An 11,492-nucleotide genomic window follows, 5' to 3' on the forward strand; every position below is an offset into this window, starting at 1 on the left:
AATTCACCCCATTCAACACGCCCTCAATCTCAATGAAAACTCACTCATGTTTATTTACTTGCCTGACCAACTTAGCTATCAAAACTTGCTAGTAAAAATGTGGATGAAGATTTTATAGTACCATTAAAATGCATATGATAGAGGGGCGAATCGTCCAGAGATTAGGAGCGCAATTGTTGTGCGAACATGGCAAATGACCACTTGCGGGTGGCTTTCGGGTTCTTCAACTCATGGAATAATCAAAAAAGGTTTGATGTGGCCGGAGGGATTATAGATTGAGCATATTTGTGACTGGGTCGAGTTCATCGAGTTGAGGCTGATAGTAAATTTTCCATGTGAACTGAATGAAAACGGAGCGAATTATCCGAGAGGAAAATTGTACGTTCCCTTTTAGCCTCTTCCAATGGGAAAAGCAACAATAAAAAAACAAAACAAAACGGAAAAAAAAAGCGGAAGAAAAATGTCTCGTTTCATTGTACCCTTCCGTTAACTTGAAGTATTAAGCCTCAACTTCGTTGCTAATTCTAGTTTTGCTGGGTCAAATCGGCTAAATAGGCTATGACCTCGGGCTGTTAGGTTTTTCCCGATTGCTCTCCTCTCATCTTGCTTTAGTTCATGTAGCTCCGTCTGCTCTATAGTTGCAATGTTTAGCAACTGGTCGGGAGTAAGTTTGCTAATGATCCCTTTTCAATGTTTGGACGCAAGATAGTAAAAACCCGGTTCTAATAGACATAGTCAAGGGCTGGTGATAGACTATCCTCGCTAAATTAGTACAAATAGACAAAGAAAGTTTTCTTATGTGATTTAACTTTTTCAGACAGTTGCCATTTTTTTTCTTAGCATTTTCGCGATCGGACTTTGTAAAAGTATCATCCGAAATGACATTTTTTAGTTTAACAGTAGCTTTCCAGCAAATTTACCCCAAAACCTTTTCTGTCACTATCTCAATATCGCAATATTTTGTGTTTTTGCCTATTTTCTTATTGGATCGATAGCCTTTTGTTTGTTTCCTTGTTAGTTGTTTGTTCAGTTATTACTCACGCAACTGTTCCTGTCTAGAGCTTATTGGAAGAATTCTTCCGCATACAGCAAAATTCCATATGCAGTTGGATATCATGAGGGAACTGGATACAAATGGACTCGAATGCACAGATTCAGAAATACAAGAGGGAAACCCTACACTCGTACTCCCTCCCCGGTACCCCCACCCCCTTGGCGATAAATAGCTTTTCATTCATATTTTTGTACTTTTCGAAGCAGTGATTCAAGGAGAAAATTCGAGGGAAGTTCCAAATAGTTGTTCGAATACTTTGATTTTTGGGCAATCCCGCTAAAAAATATTACTTGCATACAAAATAAGGGTGCACATTATTCGAAAACTACCGAAAATATTATATTTTTAAAACTTTCATTTTTTTCTTTTTAAGTGAGATGATGGGGGGGGGGGGGGGATGAGGGGAGGGGGTAGGGTGCACGCGCTCTTGTCAGCAGTGCTCGTGGGAAAGAGGAAGCCAATTCTTTTTTCTAACTAACCGAGCGAGTATGATCTACCCATCTTTCCCAATCGGGATTGCCTGCGCAAGAAAAAATTGCTTCAAGAATTTACCATGTTTGTGATTTTATGACAAGGTCAGCAATGGAGTCTTCCAAAGCGGCAGATGACTGTCAGAACAAAGAGAAGATGAGCGAGTTTCATGAACCTTTTATTGTGCTATAAAACCCGAGAATATCAAAATTAGAACACAAAGCAATATGTCACTCTTGATTCTTATTAAAGCGATACATGTTTGTTATATGATAAATCCTCGATTTACCAAGCTTGTTGGGTCAAGATGGCTGGGTGTTATGCCCGTTTTGTTTTGTTTAGTCGTTTTGTTTAGCCCCGTTTTTGCCTTTTCATGCACCTTGACTCCGTCCCAGCCATAAGAATGCAAAAAAAGAAAAAAAACTGTGACAATGTCCTACCACCTTGTCCTCACTCTTAGCTAATTACGCATATATACTTAGTTACTTCAAAGACTCAAATAATGTTGTTCAAGCTTTTTCAAGTCTAAGGGCTTTCACACCAATTAAACTTCGTTTATCTTGTACAAAAATTATGCATACAAATGAAATCGACTCAGCTCCAAAACTGATCTGAGAAACTTTTTGACACGAAAAAAAGAAACCACAACGTACAGATAAATTCGATCCGCTAAGAGCTAAAAATGACCTAAAAGAAAGATTCCCACTTGACAGGACTAGAACAAGTTGTTCTTTGACACATACATTATCAAAGCTGAGAGAAAAAGAAGCACCATTGGACGGCTTACAGGTAATCTTCCCTGTCCTGAAAAGTGAGAAAGATAGAGAATAGATTTAAGGACAACATACAAATCATTTATTTTCATGGTTAGTTGACTAATTAGAGGGAAAACATTTGCTGTCTCTAAAAAACAAAACAAAAACAAAATCAAAACAAATAAACAAACAGAAAAATTCAAACATTGTCCTGCGGCGATCATGTCAAGTCATAAAACACTTGGATTATTTACCAAGGGTTGAATGAGCTCTACTTTCCAAAGGAAAAGATGTGGAAGAACTTACGTGCCGCGTTACTAAAGAAACTTAACAAAACTCATCTTTATGACACACCTGCTTTAAAAGAAGCTTTGAGTCCCTTGTACACTGTGGTAGAGTTTCTGTCACTCACGAACTGAACCCAAACCATATTCCCCTGACTCAGTATCGAGTTCGGCTTTGTATTTCCACACAGGCGTCCTGTCAGGATTGGACCAAAATAGCCATATATTTTTTCAGGATCACCAGCCATGATGGATGCTTCACGAAATTCAACATAATCGTTTTTGCAATCCGTGCTGTCTTCCAGTTCAAATATTTCGAAGTCTATCTGGACCTTCCGTCCCTCAGGTACGATTAAAAACCACTGTTCTGCGTAATCTGAGGGGTAGTTCTCAACGTCGACCTTTGGTGTGCCAAACTCAATAGTTTCATCTTCGGTAGCATTCAGATAGTTTTTGTCACCCGCTGGAAAATGAAATAAGTCTGTTACTACATAAAGAATAAAACGAAATCAATGAAGGTTACAATTTTGACTTAAACAAAGAAACCAGAAAAAAAATTCTACATTAGTAAGTTTATTTTACCGCAATATACTTAAATTTCAAGAAAATTCACCTCATTTAACACGCCCTCGATTGCAATGAAGACTCGCTCCATGGCATGTTAATTTACTTGCCCGACTAACTTAGCTATCAAAACTTGCTAGTAATAAAGTGGATGAAGATTTAATAGTACCATTACAATGCATATGGTAGAGGAGCGAATCGTGCGGAGATTTAGGGCGTAAATGTTGTGCGAAAGTGGTAAATGACCACTTGCGGGTGGCTTTAGGGTTCTTCAACTCATCGAGTAAGCAAAGAAAGGTTTGATGTGACTGAAGGAATTAAAGATTGAGCATATGTCACCCTCTGAAAAATGAAAGTAGTCTGTTACCACATGAAAAATTACCAAAACTCAATAAAGGTTATCAAGAGAATATGTCCGATTTTATTTGAAAAACTATGCCGGTGTGTAGCAACATTTATCGTCAGGTTCATACCCTGTCACAGCTAAGCTAGTTAGTGGGTGACGCACCCTGTGGTTGGAGGGTGGTGGTGGGTCCAAAGCGACAGGCTTAGGCGGGGCTGCAAAAATCTGCCGGCTCCACCCATTGAAAATGGAGGGGAGGGTCACTGGCAGTCGAGTTTCCAAAGTTTAGGGCTAGGGAGGGTGGGTTTTGAACTCCTCAGTCTCAAATTATAGTTTGCCCGTGGGTTGAAAAGGGCTTCTTAGTTTATTTTGACTACGTACTGTTTTGTCTGACAGCCGTCACGCTTATGCCTGGCAACTGCTCAGTCAGTGGGCTTAGACAGTGCCCACCTTCGAGCCAGCTTAGTCAATGAAAATGGAGGGTAGTTAACGTCAAGTTCGCACCTACATGCAGCTCAGTACAGGCCCATTCAAGGGTGTATTGCAAATGGCTCTGTGTCTAAAGGTCAGCCGGGGTAAGGAGGGTAGGGTTTTGGACCCCTCGGTCAACTGGAGTCTTCTCTGAGACTGGAAAGGGCTTGTCTTACTGATCTTGATGGCACTCTATTTTGCAGGATTGGTAGTTAGGCTTGTGGCCTGTTACACCTCAGCCATTGGGCTAAGACTCCATGGCTGTTAAAATTTTAACCGTTGGCCGTAAAAGCCATCACCCTATGAAGACCATCTTTATATTGTTATTACCCACCTGTCCTGGACATGGCCATGAAGGTCAACTTAAATCCTGTGTAGTGTACAGTATCATCCGACACGAAGCGAAGATAGCCCGTCGATTCACCAAAATTGTAGGTAAAGTCAGTTCTCCAGTCGACGTTGAAGAGATATTCCTGTAAATAGTTGTAATTATATCGTCCACATAATTTAGAATTCCAGTGAATAAGCCTGTAGGTACTTCCTCTTTGAATATAGTCGCACTTACAATCAGAGCACATTTCTACGTCAATCCTGGAAAAAATATCAGAAACCGATATAACTTGTTTCCACTTTTTACCAACCTCAAGGACAAAGTTAAGATTGATCTACTGGAGAAGATAAATTACTTTGAATATATTTACAATGTTTTTATTCTTTTCCAACCATGTTAAGATAAATGTAGTTTTCAAGTAATTCGATGCAGAAGAGGGTTAATTCAGTGAAAAGAAGTAACAAACCAGACTGAACAATTCCTTGAGCTGTTAGGCCGGACTTTCAACTTTTTTGCGCCTTTAAGATGTTAATTATCATTGTATATTATTGTTTTGATCGTACGCAGTTATTTTTACCAAACGCACAATGTCAGTTGCAGGGTTTGAGTAAATTATTTTTGCACTTGATGCGTATGCATTGCTTCTGCATAATTATGACAAGCCATCTCGTATTTTTTCATGTATTTTATATTACGTAATCACATGATTTTTCTCGTGCAATTTGGAATAAATAAGCACTTGTAATTTTCTTCAAAGACTACAAATTGCACTCATCCTACGGGCTCGTGCAATTCTCTTAGTCTCTTAGTCGTGCTTATTTATTCCAAATTGCACTCGAAATCATGTGATTACTTGTACAAAACGGGTGCAATTCGTGATTTAATCGCATCAATAAGAGGCAAGCAGTTTGCAAGGATCTCCAGTGATTTCCAAATGAGTGTAATAAAGATAATTACAATTGTTTTGACGATTGACAATTGTTTTAATGATCATCAACACAATTATCAGTCATTATCATAACATCAAAATAAAATACGAAAGGCAATCTGGTAATTGCGCCGATTACTTGAAGCGTTACACATCAATCATTTGCAGTTTTATCCACCAAATATTTTTTTACTCTCGTCCTCTTTTCTTATTGGAATCGTAATCGGAAAGGAAAGAAAACCCACACTGACCATGCAGCTTTCGAAAAAAAATGGCGTGGCTCCTGTATTTTTCAAACATTCTTTCGTCAAGATTGTTGACACTCCTTTTGCTCTTTTTAAGAGCATGCGAGCTACGAGGTTGGAGATGCACCATCTAAAAAATTCGCTTAATCCCGCCGGCAATCGTGTTTAAATCCTCTCAGGAACTAATACCATATTTCAGAGAGTTTAAAGGTTATTTTCTGAGTTGTTATGAAATGACTTTGTGATTTTGCTTGTCTCTGCTTTTAGATGTCCACTAACATGATGATTGACGGCAGCATCAAATGAAATGGATATGAAGTGTGAGCCTCAAAGTTTTCATGTTACTGACAAGTGTTATACGTGGAAAACTTACCTGGAAAAACGATATAGAATGTCGTAATAAGTGTCAGGAACCGTAATTCGCCAACATTTGGTCTCATTTTTACCATAAGTACCCGACTCAGGATATTCAAGCTCACCACTGGAAGCTGTGATGTTCGTCATACCATTGGGACAAACTTGCGAAGACAAAGAGTAAGTTTAAAAGTTGACTTAATTTCTCACCCAAATTGAGAGAATGCATGGGAGAATGTACTGTTAAGAGGGAGTTACTCGAAGTCTTTAGTGGATTGGCAAGTTGCTAACTTCCCTGTGGGGAAATTATTGTTATCATTGATACAATGAAATCTGAATAACTTGAGACCTTACTGACTCGTAGCTGATGCGAAATAGAGCTGGAGCGCATTTAATTCCCTCGGCGGAGCCTTATATCTAAGGAAATGTGGTAGCTTAGGGACCGGTCATTATTTATCGCCTGGGGGGGTCGGAGTATTTTTGTTGTCACATCGGAGCATTTACCTGATCCCCCCGTAGAGTATCTAGTTTTTTAGAGATCCCCCCTTATCGGTAGTGGAAAGTTTCATGATCCCCCCCCCCCCTTTTCTCCCAGCCACCGCCAAATAACTTTTTGAATATGCAAGTGATATTTTAATAGTGGTACTTACGTCTCATGGACCTTGAACCACAACGGTAAATATTTGCCCGTCAGATACGAACTGAATTGTCGAGGAAGTGCCAATCTCAGGCTGTTCATCCAAATCCACGAAAATATAGTCATCGTCGCTCTCTGCCTCTCCACTTTCGGATTCTTCATCCTCGGATTCCACGTCATCTTCATCACTCGACAGTTCTTCTGTTATCACAGTCTCTTTATTCTGTCGGTAATAGTGACATCGAATGGCCTTCACTTTGTCAAGTTTCCGACCCACAGTCGTCAAACCATGCTTGTTGAGATACAGGTCTAGTTCTCTTACCCGCAACTTTTCAACTTTGCCACCCTCGATGAGGTTATCCCATTGAAAGTCCTTGTACGTTCGTTCGGCCTCTTGCCTTCTTCGCTCCTGAGCTGCTCTTGTTCTGATATCCTTTCGGATCTCAATATCCTTCAAATGATTAACATATGCAATGACGTGCTTCTCTTCCACATTATATTTTGAGCAGAAGCTCTTCATGGTATCCTGATCGTTTCTGATACTGTCAGAATGTTCCTCGTACAGATCTTTAATACATTTTCTTGGAAGGTAATCATCTGGTGTCCTGCCCGTCGATTCCGTCTGATAGATATCCATGAAATGTCCAGGATTGTTTGAATCTGGTACAGGTTGCGGAATTCTTTCCGTTTCTGGACCGACCCATCTATTGTTAGAACACCAGGAACAGAGATTGGAACTTTCTTCTCTTGACTCTTTACAGGCATCACGACAGAATTCCATAAAAAGTTCTCCACGAATATAGTGGTCTTCCATAAACGATTCGATCTTTCGGAAGTGTGCTGCACCGGGCGCTTGCTCTTTGTTTCGTTCTGATGCACCCCGATAGTTGTCGAGGTAAACAGAATTGAAAAAGAATAATTCATCAGGGGACTCGCTTACTTTGCTCTTGATGTAATCTTTAAGGACAGGGGCATCATCAATTCTCTCGGCTACCTGACTACAGACATACCAGGCATTTTTCTCCATCCGTTTCCTTTCGTACTCTTCGTATGACTGGAGAGACAGTTGTTTGATTTCCTCTTCTGAAAGATCCTCAAATCTCCTATATTTTTCCCACTCTAGAGTTGCGCCATCCACAAGAGCATCAGAAATTGCCGAGTTTGTCACAGAAAGGCTGAAATTCTACAATAGTGTTGTACCGCAGATTTATGAATCTTCATTCGTGAGTAAACAACCCGGTTTCAAACAGTATCTCCTCGAGCAACAGCAAATGCGTTGGCAGTTAAACACAAAGATAAAAGCCCTTTCCGATAAAGAAAACAACTTGCTTAGAAACGAGAATTGGGGAGTGTGCCAAAACATCACGAAGTTCATGTCAGGCGTGGATGGATGTAAGGGCAGTGGTGATGTCGCGAAGTGTGAGTCCTCCTTGACCACCGTCCATGAGGCCTTTAATTCAGCATCCGATTTGCTCTCATTTATCGACAACAGACGAAAGAACCTTTATACAGAAGAGCATACCTTAAGGTCGTTTGCAAGTGATGAGCTCAAATATTTCCAGGAAGCTCAAGAGCGAGTGAAGGCCATACACCAAGAGCTGCAGAAAGCCTCCAATGCGCTCACGACCACCCTCATGAGCTTGAAGAGAAAGTTCCCATCTCCCATGGGGAACAACGGCCAATCCCGAAGAAAAAAAGAAAACAAGAGAAAAGTGAAAAAAATCAAGGAGAAAAGGTTGCATCAGCGAGCAGCAATTCTCCTAGAAAAACTTACCTCAAAAGAGGTAGCTAAAGAGGTTTTCGATTCACTCGAAAAGAATACTTACAAATGTATCTCAAGTATTAATGCAGGATTCACTGCGAGATTTGTCAAGCGTCTCCACCTGGATCCTCTGCTATGGCTTTTGGAAAGAGGCGTGTTTGAAACAGAGCTGGCACGCAATTTGAAAGTGGTAGTGGCCAGAATGAACGAAGAGAATAGCAGTAATGGTGCTGAAAAAGGGTCAAGTTCGGGCGAGGATTCAGATGAATCTGACGAGGAGACTGTGCAAGAGCCAGTGGAGAGGGCTGCCGAAGATTCTGACACGGAAGCGGAACAAGATACAGCCTCACCAAAATAAACACTTTTTTATTTGTTATTTTCATTCGGCCGCGTATTAAAATAATGAAAGTTTATGATTTTAGATTACGATTCTCTATAAAACAAACTGAAACGTTATGAAACAATTTTGAGCAATTGTAAGTATTCCATTCTCAAAATCTTGATTACCTTTCTAATTTAGATCGTGCCTGAATAAAAACGTGTATGTTAGACTACGATAGTGATTCTTTTTTACAAAATGGAGGGTCTGTAAAAGGGTTTGGGTTTTGTGTCTGGGCTAGAATAGAGTTTATATAATACAAAATACAACTGAACGTGGTCTTGAATATATGGTTGGGGGTTTAGAGTCCCAGCGGCAAATCCTACCAAAGTATTTACAAATGCAATCACCCGGGGTCCCGGCGCGACCTAAAATTCCTTTTTTTTTGGTCTGATCCCCCCCATTATGCTTGTCAATTACGGCTGATCCTCCCTAAAGGTCTTCAAAAAACCATGTGATCCCCCCCTAAATACTCCGACCCCCCCCAGGCGATAAATAATGACCGGTCCCTTAGCAAGCGAATAAAATTTGGCTTTTGAAGTCCTGACCAAATAGTCCGTCCCAGTCTGCAGGACATTCAGCTTTAAACTCTTTACGGTGGCCGACTTACGTTATCAACTCACTTGAATAATACTAAATTACACTCTGACAATTACTGATTGTTTGATTTACTGTTATGAAAACTTTTTATGGCTGATTTTTAGCTATTACCCTGTGTGACCCATTTTCTGAAAAAGTATGTGTACCATTTTCCTAACATACTTCACTGTACTTTATAAACATTGTCAGCATCATTTTTAGAAGTGTCAAATCGAGTCAAACATCAGACAGTCTACGCACACATGATATTTTATATCATGAAATATGATATTTTCATCAGTCTAATCGACTCGGTTTGGGTGGTATTTCCAGATCCCTTGCTAAATTTTCTCATGTCTTTCAAGCAGAGTAGATGCGGCTTTAAATACTTTTTGAATGTGCATGTCTACAGAACGTGAAAGTACAGTGTGCATTGTCTGCCCTGCACGCATATAATTCCAGACATGATATTTCAAAACTAAATGTAGGTTAGAAAGTACATGTGCAGGCGATTCCATTTTCAAATGGAATAGCTTAAGCCTTGAATTTATCAATTGTTGAAGGCTCTAGTTAGCATATTGTGACGTCGCGTTGTACATGCTTGAACTTCAGACTCGATTGTCATGTTTACTCTAACTTTGGACTCGAAAAACTTGTGAAGATCGTCGATCGGAGAGTAGGTATTAAGGTTGTAGTAGATATCTTTCTGCTATTAATTACAATCATTAAAAACGTTCGTTGGGTTGAAGAATTGTTGATATTGGAATCAACAACAAGTCTATTATAAACTGAATACATTTACAAAGAATTTCCATTTTAAACCGAAACAATAAGGGTTCCAAACTTACTTGAATCGCATTGTCCTTTTTCAAAGAATAGTAATAAAACTGAAACAAGAAAAAATTCATTAGACATTAGAATGAAAAAAACAATGCAGGAGGTGGCCATATAGACTGGCATTTAATTGTCCTTTCTTATCAAACGCATCAAGAACCTAGGCGAAAAGCAAGATAAAACAATGGGACATTATTTTCTCTTGTCTAGAAGAGACTGGAACGAGACAGAGTTTTAACCGCAAAAGAGAAAAAATAAGCTAAGAGGAAAAAATAACCGGAGATGAAATAAAACACAAAATGAAATACAAATGAGTTCCAAACTAAAATTTGCTTCCCCAAATGAAGACAAGTTACTATATAACCATTTTAATTAGGTGCGGCCCAAGAGAAGTTCAGCGTATGCATAACAATCGCCCTGAGGCCATAATTTCTCGGTTGCGTTGTTTCTGGATGTTTCTAAAACAAGCATTTCTTTCTCTTCTTGATTTCATCAGTGAAAAGACCTCCGTGAATTTTTTACGGTTTATCAGGACTTTCTTAGACCCAGCTAGTCAAACTGAAACTGTCTAAAAAGATTAAATTTACTTTAAATACTACCAGGTTAACGAAAGTACTCTTGAAAGTAACAAAGTACTCTTGAGCACGATGTATGCGGTTTCGAACTGGGTTTGCGAACACCCTGTCAAGTCTGTAAACGAGCTGTTCGATCCTTGTCACATTATCATAAAGATTAATAGGCTAAAAGACATAATGAAAATGAAAATCAAAAGAACTTAACTTGAAAGCGGGAGAAAATGATACAGGTGTGTCGCTCTCCGAGAAATTAGGATGTTTTGATACATGAGGGATGAACAACTTACCAATGACAGAAGCAGCTGTAATGAGTTGGTTGGAATTGAATACTCCCATTCTTCCGCTTCGTAAATTTCTTTAGTTTATAGCAGTAAAATATCAGGATTCACTGTGCAGAGTACGACAACGGCCAGCGTGGTTAGTTAAAATAACAGTGACCTTATTCAAAGATGTTTAACATATTGAGCACAGTTTTCCATTGTCTGTAACCTTATTGATCCTAGAAATGACGTCGACGATGAACTTAACCATGCGACGCAGTCGAGTGGTTTCATTTCAAAGTTATGAATATTTGCATTTTTTTTAAATTTTCCAATTGTTTTTACGAGATAAATTTTTCTTCGACATGGCGAGGGTTGTATTTCATGGAATGTCATTTTAATTGTCTATAACCTTATTGACAATAGTTCTCGACCGATGGGAAGGAGAATTTATGCAGTTAGGCCCCAGTCGCACCAGAGTTTTTCTCTTTTGTTTAAGAAAAAATTGTGAAAAAGTAGCGAAAAATAAGTGCGACCCCCTGTTTGAAAAACTTGCCAAAGTTTTTCAAATAGCCAAATTTTCGCTAATCTTCAAAGGAACCGATGTCCTACCTCGGAGGCTTTCAAATTTTGGCAAAAAAAACATTAATTTTTTAACTATTTGAC

The 11,492-nt window shown here is 39.3% G+C and overlaps 2 protein-coding genes across 2 annotated transcripts; one reads left to right on the top strand and one right to left on the bottom strand.

Moving 5' to 3' along the window:
• Positions 1 to 1,687: 1,687 nt before the first annotated feature.
• LOC113683750 (ovochymase-2) lies at positions 1,688 to 11,045 on the bottom strand. Its single transcript, XM_089192534.1, has 6 exons — positions 10,854 to 11,045; positions 10,006 to 10,044; positions 5,820 to 5,964; positions 4,277 to 4,533; positions 2,635 to 3,027; positions 1,688 to 2,329 (listed from the first exon to the last, which is right to left on the bottom strand). The coding sequence occupies exons 1-6, from the start codon at positions 10,900 to 10,902 to the stop codon at positions 2,241 to 2,243; spliced, it is 972 nt and encodes a 323-aa protein (XP_089048660.1). The 5' UTR covers positions 10,903 to 11,045; the 3' UTR covers positions 1,688 to 2,240.
• Positions 7,680 to 8,750, top strand: LOC149035220 (uncharacterized). The gene has a single exon (XM_089192538.1). The coding sequence runs from the start codon at positions 7,709 to 7,711 to the stop codon at positions 8,555 to 8,557; it is 849 nt and encodes a 282-aa protein (XP_089048664.1). The 5' UTR covers positions 7,680 to 7,708; the 3' UTR covers positions 8,558 to 8,750.
• Positions 11,046 to 11,492: the final 447 nt, after the last annotated feature.

This window comes from Pocillopora damicornis, chromosome 13 (assembly GCF_964200805.1).
Source record: "Pocillopora damicornis chromosome 13, jaPocDami1.2, whole genome shotgun sequence".
NCBI lineage: Eukaryota > Metazoa > Cnidaria > Anthozoa > Scleractinia > Pocilloporidae > Pocillopora > Pocillopora damicornis.